We start from the raw sequence: 27,606 nt of genomic DNA, 5'->3' as shown, positions 1-27,606 counted from the left end.
ACTTCCCGACACCCCCCCAACCGCAGGACTACACGTCCCGGCGCGCCCCGCGGCCCCGCCCACGCGCGGCGATGGTGACGGGCTGCGGCACGCCGGCCTTCAGCTCCCAGCGCGGGCGGTGGGGGGAGGGACGCCCTTGTGACGTCACGCCGCCCAGCCAATCCCGGAGGGGAGAGCAAAACTGCCGGCTTTCAAAATCCTCCGCCTCCCCCAGCCACCCCTCCCCCATCGTCCCCGGCAGCGGCGGCGGTGGCGTGAGGGCTTGGGCCGGCGCCACTCGATCGCGTCCCCCGGCGGCGCATCACTCGCGGCGTGGAGGTGAGGGGGGGAGGTGGCAGCCGCCACCGTTGGTGGCGGGGCGGGGAGGGGTGGGGTATGTGTTTGTGTGTGTCCGCGCTTGAGGCGAGGCGATCCCGCCGGCTGACGCCCCGGCTCCTTGCCGGGGGGCGGGGGGAGGGAGAGCGGGAAGGGAACGCCTCGCGGCGCTCCCACGCTTGCCCTTCCCTTGCACAGGCGAGGGTGGGTGCAGGTCGTGCGTGCCCGGCCACGGGAGCCCCGTCCACGCCCGCCCCCCACCCCGCTCTCCCCTGGGGGGCCGCCCGCGCGCGTAGGGCGGGAAGGGGGGGCGGCGGGGCCCGTTATGTGGGGGCGGGGAGGGGGGTGTGTGGGTGTCACGGAGAGCAGGTGGCGGCGTGCCCGGCGCTCGGCAGCGTCCTCGGGGGCAGAGGGGACTGCAGGGAGCCGGCGGCGGGGCCCCGCTTGCCCGGAGAGCAGGGCAGGCTCCGCAGCAGAGCACAGCACCGCAGGTAGCCGGTGCGTTGTCTCTTAGTGCTGACAAACTGTTGTAACTACAGCATTCTGCTGAACTCTTTTGACCATCGGGAAATGTACAGCTTCATACCGTCTTTAAGTAACGAGCAAACCTCTCTTCAGGCATTGCCAAATCTTGGTTTTAATTTGCAAACATACTAACTCTTCTATTTTACCTTTCTTTTTTTTTTAAAGCTTTCCCTGTGGAAAGGCTAGCAGTGAAGAGACGTCTGGTAGGTTGATAATTAGGTGTGGCTGATGTGTTTGCAGTAAAACATGCTTCAGGATGTGATGATGAAGTTGCATGTTGAAATTAGGAAGTAGCCTGTGTATAAGGTGAGGAAAGGAAAAGGGCATTTAAGAGAAAGAGAAGCAAAGGGAGTGAGCACACCTGTAGAGTATAGAAGAGCTTCATACTAGAACAGAACTCTTTTTTAAACGGTAAGGTGATGAGGTATTTAAAAGTGAAGTTAATAACTGAGCTAGGTGAACAGGCTGACTTCTTTGGATCCTAACTTTTCTTCCAGTCTATTAAAGCCTTCACGGGTTGGAGGATGTCCTCTCTTTCTTCGTCCTTGGTGTTGGATTGGCGGAGGTTGGGAATCTCTGTCAGTCTGGTGTCTGTGTGACCTGGTAGGGGTGGTGGAGTAAGTTATGTGAGCATCTTTCTACTGGCAGCACCTACTTGAGAGGACAGTCATCCTATAAAAGTAATGTTGATCAACCTTGGGATGGGTTTTTTCCCCCTGTGTCCAAAAGCAATACTAAAGTTAATGAAAGCTGAAGAGAAGCTGTACTCTGGGGAAGCTGAAGGCAAATACTTCACAGCTAGGTCCCAGGAAGAAAGGATGTATGTACAACTTTGGTTTAGGGGGTGTTTTAAAATCAGTGTTGTTGAGCTCAAAGAGCTGCAAGAGTGTGAGGCTGCTTCTAAGTCGGACAAGAACAGAAGGAAACCACCCTTCTGTTGTAGGAATGAACCTTCATCCATTCTGACAGCAGAAGTCTGTTTTAAAGTACGTCGCTTCTAAGTACTAGTTGCGTGGAGTCTTTTATCCCAGCAGAGGTGCTGGGATAAGAAACATGCTCCGTTTATCCTGCTGAATGAATGGAGACCAGTTACTTCACACAGTGATTGATATTCATTAAATAATGGTAGGCAGATGCTACTAGGCATGGCTAGCTTCAAACTTGTGCCTCAAGGCAAAATGTTCGCTAATCCATCATCAGTGTAAGATTGTCCTGTTTAATGTATGTAATAAATCTGTGTGGGACAACCAAAAGGAAAGAGAAACCACAAACCTGAGAGAGAGCTTTGTATACAATGCACATGATGTTTTCAGCAGCTCGGTGGTTCTAGAACTGTGCTGACAAGGGCACTACTGGGAATATCACTGAAAAGGGAAGCCAGTTGTGTTCAGTCTAGCTTGCTTTGGAGAACAGGGGAAATGTGCAGCATGTATAATTAAAGAATGGGGTTTGGGGAGAGAGGAATGTTATGTTTTAATTGTAAAAGTGTTGTGTAAAAAGTAATGTCTTAATGTGACCTTAATGTGTAGTTTTAGCTACTGGCTATTTATGAAGTGTAACAACTCCTTGAACACCCAAGCCTCGTCAGTATTGGAAGAATCAACACCATCTGACTGGTTAGCTTTGGAATATTAATGTAGCCTAGCTGTCATAAGTGAGATACGAGGAAAACACTAATGGCACTGAAAACTCAGATATCAAGGAACAAAAACCACATTAGTGTTCAAATAAATATGATTATTCATACAGATTATGTATTGTGGTTTGCTTTTTTTTTTATGCTGACAATTTCTTCTAATTGACAGCTCTTAACATTTGGAAAAGCAGAAAAATGGCATCAGAAGACATCTCTAAGCTTGCGGAGTCACTTGCCAAAACCAAAGTGGGTGGCGGACAGTTGAGCTTCAAAGGCCAGAGCCTTAAACTCAATACAGCTGAAGATGGTAAGAGAAAATACCCTTGTGTTTGGGAAGTGTCTCCCTGAAATTCTAAAATCTTGTGGTAAACCTCCTGCTAGTCCTGCATGGACAAGTTGTTATAATATTAGCTGTGATGCAAGGGTCATTCAGCTACAGCTGCTTCTGATGGAGATATTTCCTTCCCTTCTTGTACCTGGCTTTGACCTGGTGCCCTGGCAGTGCTACAGCTGGTAGAACTGGGGTTTGGGTCCCTGGTGTGTAATTCTTGTTTCCTTGGTGTTCTCGCCAACTTTTGACAGTTGCTGTGCATTAGAAGTCATTGCTCCTTTTAAAAACAGTAAGCAAGTGTATGACAGCTCTTGGAACAAGTAGATGCTTCAAAGACCTTCACAGAGGAATGAGTTAATATGTTAGTCTGTTGCTATAGTCCAGTTTCTTCCCAAATTCTGACCAATTTGTTAGACTCTTGTCCGGTTTTTTCCTGGAGTGTCTCTCTTGCTGGTGTATGTGTGTTTTCCAATTAAAAATGTTTTGCAGTGGCTGCTAATGTAGTAATTAACTGGAGAATATGTATATACTCTTAGATCAACAATTCTGCCATATCAAGGAACAGCATGTTCTTCAGAGAGGCTATTTGCTATAGTGCATATCTTTTTACCAATTCCTAAGGTGAAGCTTTTCTACACGCCATTTTAGTAGTGCAAAGCCACTGAACCATGGGGAAAGGCCTTGGAGCTTGGGAATGATAACAAGTGCCCATTTGCAGGAGAGAATCTTCAGCCTACTCCTGTGTCTTGCATAGGATTACTCTAGAGTTAAATTGTACCACCCTGGCATGTTTGCTAAACAGCCACCTACTTTTGCTAGTCAGTGGGAACTATTTCCTGTTGATGTGGCACCAGTTCCCATCAACTTTTGGCTTAGTCCTTGCATCTTTGTAGGCATATGCACTCTAGCTCCTAAACCATGCGCTGAATGGCAAAGGAATCTTTGGAAGTAAGGAGACTTACTTTTGCAAATAGGAGAGTGGCTATCAGAGAACAGAACTAGAAGTAAATTATGAAAAGGCAGGGTGGGGAATGGAGAATGTTCTCTCTAGTGACCTGACACTTTAGCTCGGTTCCCATTGCTGTTTCAGGATTCTTTCAGATAATGTTATTCATCTGTTTTCACTAAGGGTAGAGTTGAGCAAGTATTGTTTCATCAGGGTGTTACTGTGGTACCTAAGATGATAGTTAAAAGGCCAACTAGACTATCTGCTTTTTGCAGCTGAAGAAGTGATCAAGCAAATTGAGGAATTTGATGGCCTGGAAGCATTGCGCCTGGAAGGCAACACAGTGGGTGTGGAGGCAGCAAAGGTCATTGCCAAAGCCTTGGAGAACAAATCAGAGCTCAAGGTGAGATCCTCAAGTGGACGGTGGTGAAGGGGAAGAAGTAATGGAGAAATACTGAAGGCCTGTCTATGCTTTTCCTGCAGTAGCCCACCTTGAGTTAGCCCCAGAGCTTGCTTGGTGGTTCTTCCAGTAGGGAGAATGACCATATGAAAATATGGCAGAACTTGGGGACTTTGGGGTAATTGGAACACTTTCTGAATCCCTAACTGTTCCTGTTTAGAAGGCTTCCAATCTTAAAGCTGGGAAGCTGTGCAAGGAAGAGCTTCTCCACAGAGGCAGCATCTGTAAACAAAGAACTGTGGCAAAAACCCCTTAAGTTCTAATGAAAAAGCTATATATCTTCTGAAGAATGAATCTTCAGAAAATGCCTGAATAGGGGAGAAATAATGGAAGAAATGCACCAGGAGGTTTTTCCATGTCCAAGCTATGCTCCCCTACTACTGTTCTAGCCTAATGTTAGGAGGATGCTGTGCTGCTAGAGGCACTCTCCTTTGCAGGAGAGGAGTATGAAACATTGATTCATGTTAATCACCCAAGTGTGGCTTTTCAAGCAAGTTCAGATTGTTGAACACCACACCTTAGTAAAATCTGCATTCCTAATGTATCCCTCAGTTTCCTGTTGCTTTTTCCTGGGGTAATTTTCTCAGCAGAAAAGAATCCCAGCTTGAATAAAAGCAAGAATTCTTGTATAGCGTTATTTACAACGTGCATTTCAGTAGCTTTATGTCCTTGCAAGTGAAGTAATGTAACATTGGTTCTCATAGCTCTTTAGTACAATCAAATGACAAGCCCAAGGGAAGGCAGACAGTATTAAGCTGTCCCCAGTGATGTAATGCAACTTGTATGTGTAAACCTCTATGCAACTGTGTTGTCCTAAATATTTTTAATGGTTTCTATCTGCATGTTTCTTATTTTAGAGGTGTCATTGGAGTGACATGTTCACAGGGAGACTAAGGTCTGAGATCCCTCCTGCTTTGGTAAGTAAAAACTAGATCTGAGACTTCTGACTAATATAACTTTTCTCACCTGTCATGCTTTTTGTGGGAGTATGTTTTTTAGCACAGTTGATCTTTCTCTATGCTGTTAACACTAAGTGTCTCAGAATAGGTGAGTGATTCTTTTTTGCTCCCTTGGTATGAGGTAGAGAAGAGCTGATAAAAGGCCAAATGCAAGTCTATGCTAGTGAAGAAGCTTGTCACTGGGGAAAACATCCTTGTGATCCAGTAGATAGAATGGGAACTAAGCTTTCTAAATAAAAGCATATGGCCATCTCTTCCAAGAGCTTTGCAGAGCTCCCCCTGGCCTCCTCAAGTCCTGTGAAGCAAGAACATGATAAACTCAACAGAATTAAAACAATATTTCTTTTAGCAATTTAGAGGGGGGGAAACTCACTTTGAAAAACGTCTATTTGACCTAAAGGGATGGGATAACCTCTTGGTAACTACCTAATGTTTATCTTTAGCTTAATTTGCACAACTCCTTCTCCAGCTTCGGCTGTAAAGTTTTAGTTCCCCATGCAGCTTTGCCAAATGTCTTCAAAGTGGAAATTTTTTGCAGCATCACTGTCATACCTAGCCACTGCAGTGATGCTGTCACTAAAAGTCAATCCACTCCCTCCCTCCCACCCACTGCCATCTGCTTCCTTACAGATCTCTTTGGGGGATGCGCTCATCACTGCTGGAGCCCAGCTGGTGGAGCTGGACCTGAGTGACAATGCCTTTGGGCCAGACGGTGTGCGTGGCTTTGAGGCGCTGCTGAAGAGCCCCGCGTGCTACACCCTACAGGAACTCAAGCTCAATAACTGTGGCATGGGCATTGGTGGTGGCAAGGTAAGGATTGCCTCCTTTGTGGGAATGAGGTCAGAGCTGAGACTTGGCTTCAGACTGCCCTACACAGAATCACAGAATGGTTGAGGTTGGAAGGGATCTTTGGTGATCACCTAGTTCAACTCCCCTGCTCAATGCAACTAGAGCAGGTTGCTCAGGGCTGTGTCCAGTCATGTTTTGCATATTTCAAAGGATTCACAGGCTCTCTGAATAGTCTATCCCAGTGTTTAACAATCCTCACAGTTAAAAAGGGGTTTTTGTGTTTAAAGGGAATTTTCTCTGCATCGGTTTGTGTACATTTGTGTCTGGCTCTGCCTTCCCTTCCCATCCTGTTATTCTGGCTGTTCTTACACATTGGTAAGGTCTCCCCCAGAGCCTTCTCTTCTCCAGCCTTAATAATCCCAGCTCTCAGCACTTTCCCAGTGTGTAAAATTCTCCAGTTCCTTAATCACCCTGGGGGTCCTTTGCTGGCCTCACCCCAGTATGTCCATGTAGGAGCCTGGTACTGGACACAGTACTTGGATGCATGCCACAGGGCTGAGTAGAGGAGGAGGATTGCTTTCCTTGACTGCTGACAATGCTCTTCCCAAGGCAGCCCAGTAGACTTTCTTTGCTGCAAGCACATATTGCTAGCTCATAGTCAACTTCTCACGCACTAGGATTGCTAGGTTCTTTTCTGCCACACTGCTTTGCCCCCAGATGACCCCCAGCTTATGCTGGTATATGAGGTTATTTTTCCCCCATTTGCAGGACTTTGCATTTCCCTTTAAACTTAGTGAGATTTTTGTTGGACCATTTCTACAGTTTCAAGATCCCTTCCCTCTACATGTTTTCATGGATAAACTTCTGAAGTATGAAAAGCATCTGTTTTTCCCAGTCGGGAAAACAGTTCTATTCTAAACATTAGATTCCATGTCAAGAGAGCCTTGGATTTGAGAGAACAGTATTGCCAAGCCTAGCACTGAAGGGATGCCTGTTGGATGAAGCAGAAAATGGGGACTAACTGTCATTATCACTAAGACCCTATATGTTCACCTGTTCAAGAATCAAGTGTTCTTAATGGGGTCAATGTGTTCCAGTGTTGCAAAATTATCACTTCTTGCTGAAGACTGTAATGTGCAAGTGTTGTAGTTAGATAGTTTTATTGTATACCTTACTGTCGAAGCAGGTACATTTCAGTGGTGATCAAAGTATTTCTTGAGAGCTGGATATACAAAACACATTTAGATTCCTTCAGAATGAGGTACTGAGGTAGTATAAATTGCTTGTTTTATCTGTAGATATTGGCAGCTGCTCTGAAAGAATGTCACAGGAAATCAAGTGCCCAGGGCAAGCCTCTTGCTTTGAAAATATTTGTGGCTGGCAGAAACCGTCTTGAGAATGATGGTGCCACTGCCCTGGCTGAAGCCTTTGGGGTAAGTACCAAACCAGAGCTTCTTGACAGCAAATTGGAGCAAGGTGTGCTTAAGCACTGTTGTTAATGCATGCAGAGCTTGCGTCAGCTTGGAGGTGGTGGCTAGTTGTTGGTTCACTGAAGTAGCAATGTTGCTTGCTGCTGAAACTGGAGTCTTCAAGAAGTGCAATTAGAATCGATGACTGAATGTTTCTGTGACCGAAGTTTCCAAACACATAACTAGTTGCTGTGTAAACTTGTTACCTGAGGGACAAATAGGTATCTCCTGAGTAATTTGATAGTAGTCCTATTCCTTCTCCTCCCTCTGCACTAATGGAGGTTATCTGGCACTGGGGTAGGTGTACCAGCTGACTCTTGAATGCTTCTTTGCTTAGTTGTTCAATCATCTGGCAAAAGCAACCTAGTGTTTTCACTATGATCATCCTGTGAGGGCTCTAAAGGCTGCCTAGCTTTTTCTAGCTGTCACTGGCCAACTTGCACGTTTGGAGGAGGATAATTTGTTGTGGTTGGGGCCACCTAATTACCTTTTCTTTCCTCCATTGCTGCTAAAAGTGACTTCTGAATTATAATGCATATTGTTAGGTATACTAACAATGATATTGCAGGTTATAGGTTTCTCTTTTTGTAAAGAGCTATCTGGATGTGATTTTGAATAATCAGTAATCATGGCAAAAATAAAGCTTCTTAAATACTTGAGAGGCTCATAACAGAGTGATTCATGAGGAATCCAGGCTGAATGGCACTGCCAAAATGGGATTCATTACTGTGTTTTGTGACATGCTGTTTAGTCCATAAACAGTGCTCATACTAATTTTCTTACAGGGTTTGCTTCTGCAGTCAGGACAAAATGTAGATCTTAATTAGAAAAATACTATATCCAATGATATTGCTTGTCTTATTGCTTGCGGTGTTGAACCACAGGTGAAGAACTCTTGTTTTAAGCTATCTAGAGTATGTATGCTAGGAGGATGCTACTTGTGACTCTTAGAATCAGGGTTTTCTGTTAATCTGACACTTGCCATGAGCTTGCAGTTTCACTTAGATTTGTGACATAATTGCTCATAAATAATTCTATGTAGGAGAACTAATGGAGTTTTGAATTGGAGGAAAACAGTTTTAAGCAAATCCTAAAGAGTGGAGCACAATACTCTAGAGTTGAAGTATGTCTCCTACCAGCTTTTTTTCATCTGCATCCTTTCCCAGATCATTGGGACTCTAGAAGAGGTCCACATGCCACAGAATGGAATTAACCATCCTGGCATCACGGCACTGGCCCAGGCCTTTGCCATCAACCCGCTGCTTAAGGTTATAAACTTGAATGACAACACCTTCACGGAGAAAGGAGCTGTGGCCATGGCAGAGGTGAGTCATTCTAAGCAGTTGCTTTGGGTTTGTCTTCTGTCTCCCAGTGTCCTCAAATATAGCTATCATTAGTACCTCTGGGTTGGTGGAGCCGCATGCCATGCTGTGGTGGGAAAGGTGACCCTCCAGGAGTGATAGGACATTCATTTACTTGCATGTCTCTAGTTTCAAATTTGTGCTGTCTTGCAGACTCTGAAGGCACTTCGGCAGATTGAAGTGATCAACTTTGGAGACTGCCTGGTGCGTTCGAAGGGTGCTGTTGCTATTGCTGATGCTGTTAAAGAAGGGCTTCATAAATTAAAGGTATTGTTGTCGTGTTGTTCGTCTTTGAACCTCTTTTGAAAATGCCTAGTTGCCTATTTCCTGTTTTTCTGTCCGTTTTCTTACCTACCACTACTGATTATTTTAAAGTGGGATTCACTTCAGCGCAGACTCTGTGCTGACAACCCAGAAGCAATAAGTTGTGTTGTAGATCAGTGGCATTGCCATGTCCAGCTAAGGCTTTTCTACATGGAGGTGTGCCAGTGATCTGTTTAGACTCTGCTTGACGTTTTTGAATCTGTTGGTTCAACTCAGCAAGTGCCGTTGAAGAAATCTGATAATGGAAGTATGTGCTTTTAGAAGCTCTGAGGGTTGTAAGCGGGAACAGAGACGTTCCTCTTCATGAACAGCTTGTAATCTCTTCAACATTTCAGAGTTCATACATGCCCTAACAAAGAAGAAGAGTTAGCTGTATCAAAGGTCCAAATATTTTTAGATTTTTGGCAATACCACAGCCTCCTACATCAGTATTTGCACAGGACTTGCATTTAGCAACGTTCTAGACAGGCCTAAGTCCAGTCAGGAGTGTAAATAAACTGAGATATCTAGAAACACCTGCCATGGGTCACAGCTGCACCGCGACAGATGCTGAACACTTAATTCCAAATCTTGCAAGCTTACAGTCAAAGATAAAGATTCAGCTGAGTGCTAATATTTATTTATGTCTATAAACCTGCTACAGAAAGTAGTAGGTGCTTTATTTACCCTAGGGTATAAATATATATAGGTATATATATGTATAAATACCTAGGGTATTTATTTACCCTTGCTCAGGCTTCTGCTGGTTCTACTGGTACTTACGTCTGAACCTCCCAGGAAAACTTAAGTCAGGATTCTAATGGGGGTATTGAGATGAACAGCCAGAAGTTAAATCCTTTTTTCTAGAACAGAAGTGGTTAAGGGAGGGTAGCATGAAGCAATCGTAGCTGATTCATTCTGTTCAAGGACTGCTTCCCTTTTTCTGTTAATATTAAATCTCTTCTCAGGAAAGGATTGATTGAGCACAATGTGGAATGGTAGGGGATGGTGCCTGGCTGTTGAATAACTTTATTCTTACTAGTCTGTCCACACTGTTTCTCTGCTGGCTGTGTTTATCAGTAGTAGTACCACTCATAGTTTGTCTTTAGAAGTGCTTAATTTGCAATGTAAATGTTCAAAAGCAAATGTGCAGTCCATTTAGTATAGTAGCTACCCTTCTTTGGTAAGACTTACTGGTATGTGAATTCTGGAACGCTCTGTGACCCTTGAATAAGTGAAGATCTCCAGTCAGCTGATTGCTAAGGACTAAAATGTCTGCTACATTTTAGGTGAGCAGTCAGAATAGTCTGGCCTCTGTGGCTATTCTGGCAAAGTGGTTGCCCTCAGTAGTGCCGCTCTTAGCAATAGTGTGTTTCAAAATGCCTCTTTTAGGATTATGAATAGGAGTATGTGTCAGGTTTTATTTCCAATTAAAAGTACTTTTTTTTTGCTGAGAGCCTCTTCACATGAAGTTCTTTCCAGAACACTTCTGAGCACGACGCTTATGGAGATGATAGATGTTAACAGAAATTCTGCAAACAAATGATGTTCTGCTTCTTAGGAGCTGAATTTATCCTTCTGTGAGATCAAACGAGATGCTGCTCTGACTGTTGCTGAAGCTATTGAAGATAAGGCAGAGTTGGAGAAGTTGGATCTCAATGGTATGTAAGTTTGCTAGATCAAAGTATGTCTAGTCAGATCCCGGCTAGAAACCACTGGGAAGAATGTTGACAGTATCACATATTCTAGTCTCTTGTAATTGTCAGCATTTGAAAAAAAAATGATACTCTGAGAGAAGCTGAACTTGGATAACCTTGGGACAGGAAGCAGTTATATCCTGAAAGTTTTCTTAAGCCATGAACTCCGTTAATTGTTGAAGTTAAGCAGTTGTGGTATCTTATAAGGTGGAAAGGTTAAACTGGTACCTCTACCTGTTTTACGGAAAACTTTTTTAATTGTTCATTGTGATCTCAGATATTTCATACTTGCAAACAAAAGCCTGTGTGCACATCTCTGCAGAAGAGTGGGAGAACTGTGACCAGTGTTGGCTTTTGCTGTTCTTACCTTGGGTCACTGCATTTCAGCGGTACTGTGCCATGTGTCCTTGTTTTAGAATCGCTGAGAACAAGAGCTGTTTGTAGAACAAGCAGGAATTCTCTCAAAGACACTCTGAAAAATTAGGGGGTTTGTCTCCAACCATTGTGTAATGCTGCTGAAATTTGTTTAACAACTGTTTGATTCCGATAACTGAAGGATGCATTGCTGCCTTAAGGTGTTGTGTAGAACTGACTCATAACTGTTCAATTTATGAAATAAAAGATAGAGAAGAATCTATAGCGAAATCCTCAGGACCAAACTTGTGTGCATCTGTTAAGTCTGCTCTCTTTGCCCTATCAACCTAGGTAACTGCCTGGGAGAAGAGGGATGTGAGCAACTCCAGGAGATCCTTGAAGGCTTTAATATGGCAGCTGTGCTGGGATCTTTAAGGTAGGCAGGGTACCAGAGTTTAAATCAGAAATTTTATGACAATTTCCATCAAAACTGTCATTCACTTATCTGCTTTAAAATAAGAACTGTAATATTGCAGATGGATGTCAGTTTCAGTGTGCAGTGGGGAGCACCATTAAGGGATTCCATGAGGGATAAGCCTTGTGTCTCCTTTTCATCGATGAACTTATCTTAGTCTTGGTTTTAGATTGCATTCCTCACTCTTTGCTTGCCATTGCCAACTGGGTGACTGAAGCCTGAGTGCCCTCTTAATCTGTGTAGGTGGAGGTGTACTTCTTGCAGTAGGACTTGAGGGGAGGCTGCTTTTTTGTTCTTGAAAAAATGTTTTGAGTTCCAGTGTACAGGAATTGCAAGTGTGTTACTAATGTAAAACTCAAACCTTAGTGATGATGAAGGGGAGGAGGAGGAGGATGAAGAAGAGGAGGAAGATGAAGATGAGGAGGAGGAGGAAGAGGAGGAGGAGGAAGAACAGCAACAGCTGAAGGACAGAGGACAGGGAGAACAGGAGTCACTGACTCCTAAGAAGATAATTGATTCACAGGTAAGCTTACTTCTGGATGCATCCTTGTTTCCTCAGCGTGAGGGAGAGTAAAGGAGGAAATGAGATCTGGAGTGAGTCTGAACTTGGAGCGCTGAACTTGTTCATATTCCTGTGTGGCAGGCACTGTAGTAATAGTCAGGGAGGCAACGTACAGGAAATAAAGAAAATAGAGGACATGGAAACATGTTTTGTTAAAGTATGCACATGCACACATGCCTGGAGGGAAGGGCTGAATAGCAGTTGTAACAAACATGGGTAGAAAAAGTCTTCCCATGTCCGGAAGATGGTGGGAACCTTGTACGTGCAATGCCATGCAGTTATGCTAGTGTATTCTGGCTGTTCCAACTCTGGGCTCCTTCCAGCCTCAAATAGCTTTCAAACAGAATAAATCCTGAGCTGTGTCCTGACCTGTCCTATGTGCCTTTGCTGCTGAACAGATTTATTTACTTCCAAGAGTAAACTTGAGATGGATTCTGCCTGTTTCAGGATTCAACTCCAGTGCCATCTCCTCCTGTGGATGTTGCCACATTCCTTGCTTTCCCATCACCGGAGAAGCTGCTGCGACTAGGACCAAAGTGTTCTGTGCTGATAGCTCAGCAGGTAAGCGAGATGCTGGTCTTCTGTGCTTGGTTCTCTCTCACAATCATTTAATCCCCAGATTAAATCACCCAGAGGTGATAATGTTCCCTCTTGAGACCTAGATTTGCATCTTCTCCCCAGAGATTCCAAGGAATCTTATGGAAGCAGACCATGCAGTTAATGCTTATACTGGCACCTGAGCTTCTACATAGAGTCACTGTGTTTCAGTGTTGCTATCCCTTGTGATACAGGCTAAGGCAAAACTGATGCCAGTCAGCTGAAGGCTGTAATTCTTGTCTCCTAGCAGAGACCCATCTTCTGTAACTGGTGAGCAGTGACCTGAGTGGCCCCTGATCTTATTTTTTCCCCCTTGTCTTTCAGACAGATACATCTGATGTAGAGAAAGTAGTTACAACTCTCCTAAGGATATCTTCAGTCTTCAAAGATGAAGCCCCAGTGAAAACAGCAGTGCATGAAATAACAGGTGTCTGGGCCTTTCTTCACTTCATGGTGTGACCTGCTTCACTGCAAAGGACACCAGTTCGATGCAGAGGAAGGCCCCTGTGGGCCAGGCTGTTGGACTGTTTTGTCTCTGGCAGCAGGAAATCCCAGATAACAAAATACCAAGCTGTGCCGTCCTGCTGTGTGGAGTGAAAGCAGAGATTCATTCTGAATTTAGCATATCTTGTGCTTCCAGAATATTGGTCCTAAGGGAGTGTAGAAAACAGTTGAACAAATTTTCTCTTTGTGTTTTCATTCCTTTTGGTTTCAAATGGAATGTGAATTCTTGCTGGCCTTCAAAATTTTAAAACTCTCACTCTTGGTGCTCCACTTACATGCATATAAATATGATCAGATTATATACACAGCATGCATGTTCAAATGCACTGAGTAGAGCATTTTGTGATGCATAGGACTGAGGCCAAATTACATGTGAAGCTTGGCAGTGTGAATTTTGGGGGGTTTTGCTTTTTTTGGTTGGGTGCTTGTTGGGTTTTTTGTTTATTTGTTTTTTTCTTTTCCTTTGTATCGGGTCTTATATTTAAGGACTGGGTTTTATTTGTCTCAGTGTTTCAGAGATTATCCCTAGTCCCTGCAGACAACTGGAATCTTAGCAGATAGTACCTCCCAAAAGTCATTTAACAGCTGATATTCCCTGAGATCCCGTATGATCAATCTTGATCTTAAAATCTGTAACAGCATCCCTTTCTGTATTGTTTAATATTATGCATTTATTTCTTTTTAGATGCCTTGATGAGAAAAGCCTTCACTTCTGCCACATTTAATTCAGATGCATTCATCACAAGCCTCTTGATCCACATGGGACTACTTAAGGTAAGGAAGCATGAAAGAGTTAAGTTACGCTCTGTTTAGGCTGTTGAAGACTAGACTGGCTGGGTTTTGGGTAATTATGTTGCCATGGAAGCAGCTGGGTGCCTGTGCATGCCTGGTGCCCAGGGACAATGGAAGTCTGCAGGTCCAGCAGAAACTGCAAATTGCAAGGTTTCATATTAGGATGAAGGAGTAGTCAGCTCTTTGTACCTCTTCTGCTTAATGTGCTGTGCATTCTCAGTCATCCCCTAAAGGCAGGGAGGGTCAGGTAAGGAAATAGTGCTGCTGCTGGTCTATGGTATCTGTAAAAGGCAGCTGTCCAGGAGTCTAATCTACAAAATCATTAGTTAATGTGGTCCTTTAGGGCATCTATTACCAGACTGGCTCAAAAACATATATCCAACTACTCATGCTAGATCAGCAGCGTTCAACTTCATGCTCTAGAGTATCTTTGCCCAATACTAGTATTAAATATGCAATTACAGGGAATAAACTTTCTTGTGAGAAAAGATGGAGGGTCAATAGGGAAACATGTAGTTTTACTTTCAGTGAGGTGACTGGGGAGAGGTTCTGTCTGCAAACTTAAGCACCTTTGCCTGCTTGTGCTACAAGGCTTAGTTTCTCACTGCCCCAAGACCTAGAAGCTGAGAATGGAAACTTTGGACCAAAAACAATTCTAAACCATAGAATAACCATAATCTGTATTATAGCAGCCTGCTTTTAATTAGGTTTATGGATTTCCTTCTGCTAATATCCAAATTGGAGTACAGATAGCTGTTGGCTTGCTTGGGTACATCTTAATTTCCTAAAAATCAGTTTAGCCTTTCCCTGTGTTCACTGGGCATTGGACCAATGCTGAGCTTCCCACTTCTCAGACAGGTCAACAGAACCCAAGATAGCTTTTTGTCCTATAGGATGCTTATTTCGGTGACTACCACCTGCTTCTTACTCATACAGAAAATAGCAAATATGCACAAGCCGCAAAGCGCAGAGTTGTGCTCCAAAAGCACTCTTTCAGTCCAGGAAGTGGTGTTTATAATAAAGCCCTTGAGGATCAGCCAGCTGATTCCCATCTGTGATATAGAGGACTGTTGATGAACTAGGCATATGTGGAGAGGGAGCAGCTTCCATCATTTTCTGTCCCACATAGCTGAAAGCACATGAGCAACAGATATTCTTAGCACCATGAACTCCCTATACATGTAGGAACCAGGTCTAGGTCCTGTCTACAGAATGAAGGGCTTTAATTGAAATGGCAGTGGAGAAATAAAAAAATGTAAGAGTTGGGACATGTAGGTTAGCACTATATTAGGAGCAAGAATAACTTAGGCATCATGTAAGCAGAGGGATGACTATTAGATTTATCTTGTACATAATTGAGACGAGTTCTGAAAATACTGCATCAAGTTCTGGAGGAAGCCAGCTGAAGAACTGGAGATGTTATAAAAATGAGCTACAGAATCATACAAGAAAAAAATTATGTAATTAAGGCAACTGATTTTTTTTTATGAATTGAAGTCTGGTGGAATTCCTTAGGAGAGCACTAACACAGGGCATCTGAGATGATTTGGCTGTTTCTTGAAAGTTCATTACTTCCCTTTCCTCATAATACTGCTGTCAACTGATAAGTACTAGAATGCTCCTGATGCTGCTTTATTTCAGATGCTGGTGCTGTGGGGCTATGGAATTGGCTACCTTTTTCTTGAGGAATGTTGTACTTAATCTAGTGACTAGCTTTCTCTCCTACAGTGTATGGGAACACTTCATTCAACAGAGAATTCATTGCCTTTCTGAATTACAGTGGATTAGATTAAATAGTGATTGTCTGATGTCTGACTTCATCTTATTGTCCTTTTCTCAGAGTGAAGAGAAAATCAAAGCTGTCCCGAGCCTCTATGGTATTCTTATGACCTTGAACTATATGGTCCAGCAGGATTATTTCCCTAAACCCCTGGTCTCGGTTCTCTTAGCTTTTGTCACAAAGTAAGTATTGTACTTGCCGTGTGGTCCTCTCTGTGGGAGCTAGTGAAACTGTTTGAGGGTTAATAGCTACGTGCAAGCTGTTCTGTTAAAGTTCACTAAATATCTGTTCTGAAATTAATCTTTAATAGTTTAATGGGCATTTACTTTTGTCTTTCTTACTCCAGTATGCAAGATTTAGAGTAAAAAAATCTTGATCCTAAAGAAGAAATAGTGGAAAGCTGGCTTTGCCACTACCTGGCTCTGAAGCAGGGACTGCTAATGCCAGTCCCAGAAGAGGTGTTTTGAGGTTAAGGAAACTTGCTGGGTTTCTAGCCGCTGCTTGAGTGAGCTATGAATATACTGGATCTAACTGTGCCCTCCAAATTATCCTTCTGAGTATGAGGGTCAGCAGAGCTCTACCTGAATTATCATGCTGTGTAACACTGAACACCAGCAGATCAAAACACAAACACCAAATTTGTTTCTAAATGAAATTTCTGAGACTAATCTGGGAACATAAGTGTAGAAGAAGCTGCTTCTTACTGCCTGCCTTTAATGTTGTTACTTCTAGTATAGGTGTAGAATCAAACCATGCTTCCACCAGCTTTAGGTTCTTTGTCTTAAAGCATAGTAAACGCAATAGCTGTGGAAGCTATATCTCTTCTGGATTAAATCAGTGTGAACTTCAGCATTGATGAGACTTAGAAAAAACACACCAGATACTTTCCCTCAAGAGAGGAAGGATTTAATACTAGTGTTCAGCAGTCAAGAGGAGAAACAGTCCAAAACTTGTCGCTTTAGGGAAAACAAGCAGTGGTCTGAAATCCATTTGGAGCTTGGTGGCTGTTTGGCTCAGCTTGGACCAGTGCCTTGTAGGGTGAGAGCAGCTTTTTTACAGGTTCCGTAATGAGGCTTAAGCCCTCAGGATTTTCATGGTAAGAGTAATATGCAGACAGACAGGATCTCTTGCTGATGGAAGGCAGAGGCATCGAATACTCGTGGTCAGTATGAAACATGGGTGATAGGGATGCAGCCAAATATTGGTAGTCAGTCTTTTCTTAGTTATACTGGGATTGGCAGCAGGCCAGTTGTGACAGGGGAGAAGAATTTTTCCAAGCATTGGTGTGGCTGAAGCTGTCAAAGCTGGTGTGTAGCAGTGGTATGTGTCCAGCAGCCAGCCATGCTAAGGTCAGTTTTGGAAAATAGAACTATGTAATTAGCTTGTTTACACATGCACAAATGCTAACCTAGAGTCTGTTGTGGTGGAAGTTTGTCTGCTGTCTCTTCTCTTTGGCTTGATCAGGATAAGAATTAGGCAGTTACAAGCCAATGACCATATGCTTTACCAACTGTACAAATATGCCTCCAACTCAGTTGTTACAGGTTTAAGCAAGAAGTATCAGGACTTGCCATGTGAAGTTGTACACACAGATCACTGGATTTCTGCTGTTTCCAATACTGTTGCCTGTGCCTACATCTTGCTTGTTGATCAAGTAGATATGTACAGTATAAGGATCCAATACCAGCCCTAAAATAAAAGGGTGAAGAAATGATGGCTTACTTCATTAGGCACTAATTATGCAGAGATCTGGCTTGATCAAAACACATACCACTTAGTGTCTATCATCCCCAGCCCTCCAAATAGAGGATTTAAATCACTTGAAGCTGGGAATAACAAAAAGGGGACTTTGGTTCAGTGCATTTGACCCTTCTAATTGCTTATGTCAGGTTCCAGTGCCTAGAGTAGCCTTATAACTCAAGTTGACATGTCCTTCTAAACAAATTTGCTCACAAAAGACGCGTGTTCCTCTCTCCCTGTATGTGCATATGTAGGCCTCTCCTAGGCTCCAGCCCTGCAAAATACCAATAAATGTGTTTCATCTGTAGATGATGCTGTACATGACAAAGTAAGAGTAAAATTCTGGTCTTGATGAATTCATCCACAAAAATTCTGAATCCATAGCCAGCATTTCAGTACAATTGCAAGAGGGGAAAATCACCCTTTCTGAAAGTGTAGGATTGTTCAGAGGCCAAGAGCCTCCCACAGTAGAAGGCAGATCTGTCTGCCTGCCTTTGGTATGTAAGGGTGCTAGCACCAAGCCTGCAGCATGTCCCTGGTGCTGTGAAAAGCTGAAGCTTTCTCTGATTTACAAACCCCTCTGTTGGAAGGTAAGATATTGTAGGGAAACTGGTGTCCTGTGCAGCATAATGAAGTCAACACTATATACAAGCAATATACCTTTGTGTTTTGAAGACATATTTATTTCTTGAAATGCTTTCCCTAAGTGAACAAGGAGAACAGCTCTTGAATCTTTTATAGTGGCCTGGAAAGAGCAAGAGCAGTTCAAGAACCACAAAGTCCAGTTAAATCAACTTCTCAATTAACTTATGCCCATGTCTTTTCTTGGAATTCAGTCAGAACAAAATCACGGCCTAACCTTAAATGAGACCTTCAACTGGTTAACCTAGTAATCTGCAGAGCTCATTTGGACTCTGTTTCTGCAACAAATCTAATTCCACTCTATCAAACCCATGAGTTCTTCACCTGCAGCAAACTGGTGTCCATTTTTGTGATATCTTCTAGGTTTTTTCCCTCAGGATTGCAGTGAGCTCCCTTGGGCTTCTAGAGCTGTAAAGTTCTTGTAGCTGCCTAGGCTAAAGCTCTGCTCCCTTTTGCTGCAAAGGGCTTACTTCTGGAGTAGTTGTTCTCCTTTGTTTTGTGACAATTTGTGATGTTGTAGGCAGTGTTCTACATTCAAAAATAATAAAATTATGGATATGGACTGTAAGCAGCATCCATCTTGCTGTGATGCTGTTGGTCCTTATTTTCTTTTTGGACACAAGGGGGTGCTGTGAATCCACATGTGCTTTTCCATAATTTTTTAGACGGGAAGAGTGAAAGTACGTGGATGCCTGTCTGCCCACTAGTGATTTGCTGGAGGTGGTGTTTTTTTGGCTTTGGGGTTTTTTTTTTTCGTAAAGGTTGAGGTTTTTGTTTGTGGTTTTTTGCTACTCTGCTGCAAGATTGGATCATATCATTGGCCACTTTCTCATGGTCTCTAGCACAGAGTGGCGGGCAGTTTAACTCCCCAGCAAGGAGGATCTTAGTGTTAGAGGAGGCCTGGTGTTAGAAGTGGAGGCTGTGATTAACATCAGCAGTTTAGGTTCTCTGTTTCCAAAAATGAGGAGCTGCCTAGACAAAGTCAGCCTGCTTATTGCAAACAGGGCTGGATCTTGCAAAGATGACGACTGAACTACCTCACCCAGCCACTCTGAAGATAAACAGCAAGTTGTAATTGTGTCCTGTCTGTTCACTGTGGGGCACTGAATAGTTTTTGAGGGGGATAAAAGGGGTTAACTCTTCTCCAGGATGCAGTTCTGTTAAACATACATGTAAGAATACATGGACCCGCATATAGCAAACAACTTCTGCAGCTATTACCTGTGTGCTATAAATCCAGAGATCACTTTTTGTTCCTCCCTAGATATTCCCATCTTCATTTCAGCTCCCCCTTCCTTCCCAAATTGAGGTAACCTCACTGCTGTTAAGGGTATTTTGCGGTGTTGGAGTAGGAGAAAGGTGAAATGAATGATTTCCATTCTCAGCACAGTGGAAAATGTTGGATTAAAATCCTTGGGAGAAAGTTCCCTAGTCAATAGATACAGACTGTTAGAAGTTTCAGTGATACTTAGAGAAAAGCTAGCCTGTGGAAACAGAAATATACATTACTGGGAGGCGATGGGAAGGTTAGGGGGAATTTAGCCCCATGTTAGCCCTGATGTGACCATAGTTCCATCATCTAGTTGCAAGGAGCAGGTTATTCTGAATGAGGTAGACCCTGCTATTGCAATCTCTGTGCCAGGTGCTTTTAGACAATGGTCTGCAGCTTCTTTTTGGGGCCCCCCAAGAAGTGGCCCAGCAAAGCCAGTCAGGTGTTACTCGACCTCAGGGGTGGGAGGGGCCTCTTTTGAAGACTGAAGCCCTGAGACCAAAGTCACCATCTGGCCAAAGATAGACAACTGGGTGAGAAAAGATTTGAGTATGAGCAGGCTTGTCTTCTGTTGTCTGGGGCCCTGAACAGTGAATCTATGTGGAAAATTCCATTGCTGGGAGATGGCTGCCTGCTCCCATTCACTTCCTGTTACTCAAACGGAGATACCAGCCTGCAGATCAACAATCTGCTGCTGCTGATTTTTTTTTTTAACATGTAGGAATAAATGTTCTGACTCACTCAGCAACATGAGAGAGAATTTTCAACAGCAAGCTTTGGCTGGGAAGCACTGACCTATGCAGAGATCAGGGAAGGGTTTCAGAAGAGATGACTGAGAGGAAAAGGCACAGACTTTTGGGCATGCAAGCCCAGTGTGCTCAAAATAGTGTTTATTTGCTCATTCAAAGTCAGATACAAAGCAGTTCATTAATTTAGTATTTTAAATCTCTTTCCACAGACCAAACCGTGCTCTTGACTCCTGTTCATTTGCTCGCCACATGCTCTTACAAACCCTCCACCAGCTGTGAGAGACGAGATATGCTGCTGTTCCCTTCTCTGCCTATAGGACTGTGGTCAGTGGAGAACTCAGAGCCGCATGGTGGGAGAGGATCCCAGAGCCCATGCAGACATGCTGTCCATTCTTTTTTTTTCTTTTTAGATTTTCTTGGATTTTTTCTTCTGTAGAAGGTCTGTCATTCCTTCTGCTTTCATAAACGTGGACAAATCCTGCTGAATTTTTTTCTACTCCCCATGAAGGTGACTCCCTGGTCTGCAGGGCAAGTGCTTACGCTAGAATAATTCAGTGCTGCTCTGAGCTCTGCATGAATTAAAAAGAAGAGTCCTCCACTTCAGTCACGTTGGCAAGGGTGTGTGAAGACTAACACAGGGCCCAGAAGCCCTCTCATCAGGATCGACCCAGTTGTGCATTTTGTTTTATTTTATTGGACTGTAACTCCTACTTGATAACATTCAGCACCGTGCAGGGGGGAGGCTAGTCTGCTGCTGCCGCTGCCCCTGCTTCTCCAGGCCAGGGGAGTGCTTGACCCCTTTCTGCTGAGGGGCAAGGTGTGCTCCCCTCTGTTTCTCCTTTCAAGTCCATTTGTTGAAGGCAGTGTGTGGCTGATGTGTATTTTAATATACCACTCCCTGCTGCTGTGGCTTGAAATATTTGTGTAGTGTGGCTGACTCTGGTGGCCATTGCTTAAGAGAGCAAACATATTTTTATTGTAAATTTTTTTGCCATTGCCTGTGCTGTTCCTTCTCCTTGCCCTTTACCTGTCCCATCCCCTTCTTTTCCTAACTAAATAGGCTTGGTTTGGAAATGAATACAATCCATGAAATCCCTGTGCAATACGTGTTCCCTTTCTCCTCCCTTTGACAAAACACTGGGACTGTGTGTACTGTTCACATGTTTGAAAGCTGAGCATTTGTAAGAGCATGAAGAATTAGGGCTGTGCTGATCATTCTTGGGTAGGGCTGTGCTTTCTTTTCTTGTGCTGAAGGAGTAGCAGCCGATGCCCTAAACCTCTGTATGGAGGATTGTCCATGTGCCTACATGTGTTTGTGGCACCTAGCTGTACTGCTCACAGGCTTGTCCTGCTCCCTCTTCTTTCAAGCCTCTGAGAATCAACACCTCTCATTCTCTTTGGGTAGCAAAGGGTTGTTCCTGCCTTCTCTGTTTTCTGTTGGAGGAGGTGATTCATCCTCCCTTACCTGACCTTATGAGTGGCATGCAGTATAAATGGGGCCAGTGTGAGGAAGAAGTCAAGGGAATGGAGTTAGCAGTCCCTTCATTGTGAAAGGCAACATGCAGCACAGCTGCCAGGGCCTAAATGCAGGAAAAGCTGGTGTTGTGTCACACACTTCACACCCTGCCTGCAGGCAGCGTGGACAGTAAAAAAGGCTTGGGGCACTGGATTGAAATAAAGTGTGTGGTACGTGTGAGATCTACTTGCATGCACTCTCTGCTTAAATTCCTCCAGGTTGTGGGCCTGTTCAAGGCCAACCATTGGTGAAACTGGGGAGGGCTCTGGGATGTTTTGTGGCTATGATCCAGCAGAGTCAGGAAAGCAGTGTCTTGTTGCTCTGGCAGAGCAGGTGCTGGGCTTTATGTAAGAACAGTGTCCCCTCCTTAAAAAAAGGCTGCCCCTAAGGATAAGAGCAAAATGTATTTTTTTCCCAGTTTCTGTGACTGAAGCTCTGGACTCCTCTGTGTCCAAATTGGTAAAAATTAACTGAAGCGAAGGTACCTGCATGTACAGATGGAGCTTCAATCACTGCAGGCTGCACGCTCCCTCCTCTACCTCATCCCATCCCCTTCCTTCAGCTGTCTTGGGCAAAAGCAAATCTGCAAAGTTTTGCTATGAACTTGAGGGCAAAACTGAGGCATAAAAGAAACTGTATTTTATGTAAGTCTTGAACCTCGCGTAGCTTTCCTTGGAGATCCCTGGGCTCTTGCTGCTCTGCAGGCCCCTCTGCCCTGTAGGACGGCCATGGAGAAAAGGGACATGAGGCAGAACAGAGGTGTAGAGACCAAGCCAAGGGGTTAACCTCTACAGGAGGAGGTCTGAAACGGGTTCCACGAAGCATATTGTGTGTGCAAGGCTGTCGACAGCCTGCGAAGGTCGGAGGGGTGCTGGTGCTTGTGCAAATGGCCAGGTCAGGGGGATAACCTATGTGGGAAGCTTTGAGTAGCCAAGCTGTGGTAGAAGAACAAGTGTGAGATGTTGATCCCTAAGTGTCTTTTGAAAGCAGCCAATATTTAGAGACAGGATTTTCCTAGTTCTGGTATTCGGTGTCAAGATTAGGCATGTATAGGAAAAAAAAAAGGGGGGGGGGGGTGTTGTGGGGGATATGAGGGTCAAAGTGACAGTCCCTGCAAAAGATATTTGCTTCTAGGTATGACATGGAGTCAGAAGTCTGTTAAAATTGGTTTCTGCCTCACAATTAGGGGGGAAAAAAAAAAAAAGATGGGAATTGCTCATTGTTTCTGTTAGAAGTTGCATGCAGAGGATGACCATTGCCCAGCAGCACCCTGGAGGAACATGGGGTCATTCCAGTGCTGCTTCAGCCTGTCCTGTGCAGCCATCTCACCTCAAAAGCACCACAGTTGTGGGAAGTATTTTTAATTTGAACTTCATTAGTGCAGCAAAGCAGTGGGGGCAAAGAGCTCTGCCCACGTGGGGCAGTTTTGGGGGCACGTGTGAGCAGTGCATCCCTGTAGTGGTAGTAATGGGGTTGAGTTCTTTGCAGGCAAAGGTGAAACATTTTCTTTAACGGCAGGCAAAAGTACCTGGTCTGGCAGAGGTGGGTTAAACCCCACCAAGTGGAAGTTCAAGTGTGCTGCCCTCGTGGGCTGTGCCCCAGCAGAGAGTACAAAGTCCAGCTGCCTCCCTGTAGCGTCAGTAGCTGCTAAGAGGGTGAGATCATTGCTGGAGAAATGAACAAAATAAAAGCCTGTGGGGAGACTGGGGAAAGGGCAGATGTGTTACACAGTGCCCAGGCTCCTGGAACCGCATCCCAACCTCCCTGTCATAGCCCAGGCCAACACAAGGGAGGTGTCGCTGCCCACGCCAGCAGCCAGGCAAGGGTTGGGGAGGTGGTGGTGGGCCGGGCAGTGGAGAGCAGGGTGGGCTGGACAGGGGCCAGAGCTGTGGTGGGGATGATGGTGGCTATGGCAGGTGGATGGGGTTGCCACTGAAGTGCAGCGTGGCCAGCAGCAGGGTGGTGGAGGCTGTAGTTCAGGTGAAGGTGTTCAAGGTCCCCCCAGGCTCCCGACAGTCCCCAGCCGGAGCTCCTCCATGCTGCTGCCTCCCAGGCGGAGGGCAGTGATGTCAGGCAGATCTGGGAAGAAGCCAGCCCCCAGTACAGGAAAGATGGGGTGCTGCAGGGCCAGCTCCATGGTGGCACAGGGGGACACCAGTGGACAGTGAGGACAGGCTGGCATTGGGGCATGCTGCTGGGAGCTGCTGGCTCCCCCCAGCCCAGTATCAGCTTGCCCCCCTCAGGGACCACTGCAGTGCTCGGGGCCCAGGAAGAGGGGATGGGGCTGTGCTGAGGGCCAAATGTGGCTTGCCTTAAGGCTGCTGGCCCTGTGCTGGGAGCAGGGACACTCAGGAAGCCCTGACTCAGCACCTCTGCGTGCCCCATCGGACTGCTTCGCCACATCCTGATGCAGCTATGTCACCCTTGGCCCCCCCGCATGAAGCATCCTAATGGGAACATCATCACTCCTCGTTGAACACGGCTTTGGCCACCTCGGCAAGGATCTGCAGATGCTTTCCTCCTAACACAGCCCACCAGGGAGCCGAGCCTGAGCCAGGGGATTCCTCCTATTGTGTGCAGGGATGAAGGCTGCAGGCGACCAGGAGAAAGCGGAGGGTAGCGGTGGAGACCCCAGGTTGGGAGTGAATGCAAACACCTAGTGCTCAGCCGCTTCATTTTGAGGGCTGCTCCTCAGCCTGCCTCAAACTCAGAGCCAGACATGGGGACGGTCAGCCAGCCACAAACCCAAAATGGGTGTTGGTGTAGGCAGCAAGATCCTCGGGGTGACTCCTGCCAGCCTGGGGCAGGTTCATGCCCGCTAGACCTACATCCCCAACAGTTTTGCCTTTACAGCAGAGCAGAGGTGAGCATCAGAGCCAGTGTCTCCAACCTGCCCCACTGCATCGGTGCAGTCAGGTGATCACCCCATGTTGCAGGAGTCCTAAGCACCCCTGGGAGCTTGCAAGGACAGAGGGGGTGCCGGCTCGAGGCGGTGGCCAAGGAGGCTTTGGCCATCCAGCTGCAGGGAGGCTTGCAGACCCAGGCCTATGTGGCCATTGCTGACAGGTGGCACTGGGATGGGAGATACTGGTTCTGGCAGCTGAAATTGCTGAGTAGGGGTATGGCTTGAAGGGGTGAGAGCCTTTACTATCAAATCTTCCAGGTTTTTGTCAGCCGCAGATCTGCTAATGACCCCTGCGAGAGCTAAATACAGAGCTGAAAAAAGGAAATTACAGAGCTGGAGAGGAAAACAAAAGCCCCCATGGCCTTCTGCAAGCAAATGATGTTTCACACAGGCACTGACACCCCTGGCCTCTTTGAAACAAGCAGCACAGCAAAATAAGGAGAACTAGGGGCTGCAAATGTGGCGTGGCCCCACAGCCTGGCTTGCCAGCTGCCTCTTTTCTTTTGCTCAGGCTTACCGCTGCCATTGCAATTTTGTCTGGCTGGCGTCTCTCTGCCCTGCACCTCCGTAGGCTCTGTGGCTTATGCTGCCAGGAAAGCAAAAGCAGACCCCAGGAAAGAGTGAGTCAAAACCCACCTGGGGTCCGGCTGGGCTGGCGCTGTGACATGCCAGGCTTTGGCTTCCCAGCGCCAGCGTGCGAGGTAAAGGAGAGGTGTCTGAGTCCCTGCTGTGTCTCCAGGGGCAGTCTGCTTCCCTCCCACCTCACCACCCGGCCTCCTTCTCCTCCTCTTTCTCCTCCTCCTCCCGCGTTTCTACCTCAGCCTGGCAAGAAAGGCTCATACACACAGCAAGGCTCATTCAGCTCTCACTTCTGCAAGGAGCAAACACCAGCGCAGGAGCTTGTCAGCCTCTGGACGGCGGGTGGGGGGGGAAAACGCTTCCCCTCTTTTTTTTGCCACCTCTTGAGGAGCAGGTACCCCAGCCCCCGGGTGCATGACTCCCCCAGGGTGTGTGGGAGGGGGTGGCAGGATGGAACCTGTCCCACGGCAGCGCTGGGTGCAGCATGGGGAGTGCTGAGCTGGGGGCATCGCGTGGGTGGCACTCACTGGTGGGTGTCCAGGGGTTTGACTTGGGGGGGGGCGTTGGGCCGAGGCAGGGCTGGCTGTGGTGGTGGCGGGAAGGCAGAGTGGGGGCATGGGACCATGGGGGACGGTGAGCCACACTGGGCAAGGGGATGGGCACCACAGGTTTGAGCCTTGCAGACCCCACTGCTGCTGCTCCCCAGAGCTTAAAGGGTGTGTATTGGCTATACCTGCAGCTCTGCTGCCCCCTCTGTGCTCTCCCCAGCCCTGGCCCCTCTCCAGCATCTCCAACTCTAGTGACTCACTCCTGCTCAGCCAAAACCAACGTATGCTTCCTGCAGCTAAACAGTGGACATCTATTCCAAAAACTGCTATACATAGCTTGGGAAGGCAAAGCAGGGAGCTGGCAGGGTGGGAGGCACAGACCTGGGAGGTGGCCAGGGTGGCAGAGATGGGTGTCATGGTTTAGCCCCAGTCAGCAAGTGAGCACCACAGAGCCACTCACTCACGCCCCCCCACCCCAGTGGGATGGGGAAGAGAATCAGAAGAGCAAAAAAGCAAGAGAACTCATGGGTTGAGATAAGAACAGTTTAATAGTTAAAATAAAATAGTAATAGTAATAATGATAATTATAATAATAAAAATAGAAAATTAAAGAATGAAAAGGAAAATAATGAGAGAAAGAAATGAAACCCAGAGGGAAAAAAGGAAAAAAAAAGTGATGTAACAGCTCACAACCCACTGACTGATGCTGCCAGTCCCCAGGCTGCAATTGCTGCTCCCCCGGCCAACTCCTCCCAGTTAATATACTGGGCATGACATCTTATGATATGGAATAGCCCTTTGGACAGTTTGGATCAGCTGTCTTGGCTTTGCTCCCCGGCTTCTTGTACAACTGGCAGAACATGGAAGATGGAAAAGTCCTTGACTGGTGTAAGTACTACTTAACAACAACTAAAACATCAGTGTGTTATCAAAATTATTTTCATAAGTCCAAAACGCAGCACTATACCAGCTGCAGTGAAGAAAATTAACTCTAGCCCAGTGAAAACCATGACAGTATCCACCCCTTATTCCATAGCATTTACGTCATGCTCAGGTCCCACACTATCCAATACAACCTCAATAACCATTACCCCCCTTTCTGTCCTTTGATAGAATACACAGATATCATTTATCATTCCCTTAGTCTATGGACCACTCCTGTAAAATATCTGCAAAATACCCACAAATGGCCACAAAATGTCCATTGAGTTAATTTAGTCCATGACTTTGGGCTCCGTCTAGCGTAACCGTCTTTCACAGCATGGAAGATGGTGTGCGTGGTGTTAGATTGCTGCATGCTGGTCAGTCCTTGTCCCATCACTGCTGCACTTTGCTTGGTTCAATCAAAGTTCGTGCTTCATTAATTTGGGAGATTCCTACTATGATACCATTGATAGGGCATATAGCAGCCACAGTAGCAATGACATACAATATTTATAGCAATTGACATCATACTAGTAAGTTCAAATCCCCTTGAGGCACACATCGGAATTCTCCGTCCTCCCGCATCACCCACCAAGCGCAGCCGTGTCCTCAAGCAAAAGCAATTCCATGAATGGGTTTACCTTTGCCCAAGACAGGAATAACCCAGACTGGTTTCCCTAGCATATATTTTTATGTGCACTACAAGAACTTTAATCCCCTTCCACAGTACGTAAGCGTTCCGACTGGGCAGGGCCTGCTTGATTGGCAGATCCCCTAGTGTTGACTAACCAGGTGGCTTTTGCTAAATGTGTATCCCAGTGTTTAAATGTCCCAAACCCCTCATTGTTCTCAGTGTAGTCTTTAACAGTCCGTTGTAC

General features: G+C 45.6%; 1 protein-coding gene across 1 annotated transcript; it reads left to right on the top strand.

Annotated features, from left to right (window-relative positions):
- Nucleotides 1–57: 57 nt before the first annotated feature.
- Nucleotides 58–21,359, top strand: RANGAP1 (Ran GTPase activating protein 1). The gene is made up of 17 exons (XM_075078067.1): nt 58–318; nt 1,006–1,043; nt 2,646–2,783; nt 4,029–4,156; nt 5,071–5,130; nt 5,803–5,982; nt 7,260–7,394; nt 8,597–8,755; nt 8,945–9,058; nt 10,656–10,755; nt 11,497–11,581; nt 11,987–12,143; nt 12,630–12,743; nt 13,104–13,206; nt 13,969–14,057; nt 15,916–16,037; nt 20,466–21,359. The coding sequence occupies exons 3-17, from the start codon at nt 2,672–2,674 to the stop codon at nt 20,533–20,535; spliced, it is 1,728 nt and encodes a 575-aa protein (XP_074934168.1). The 5' UTR covers nt 58–318; nt 1,006–1,043; nt 2,646–2,671; the 3' UTR covers nt 20,536–21,359.
- Nucleotides 21,360–27,606: the final 6,247 nt, after the last annotated feature.

The sequence above is a fragment of the Phalacrocorax aristotelis genome, chromosome 1 (assembly GCF_949628215.1).
Source record: "Phalacrocorax aristotelis chromosome 1, bGulAri2.1, whole genome shotgun sequence".
NCBI lineage: Eukaryota > Metazoa > Chordata > Aves > Suliformes > Phalacrocoracidae > Phalacrocorax > Phalacrocorax aristotelis.
The sequence above is the reverse complement of the archived record's forward strand: the minus strand, read 5'-3'. Positions and strand labels throughout refer to the sequence as shown.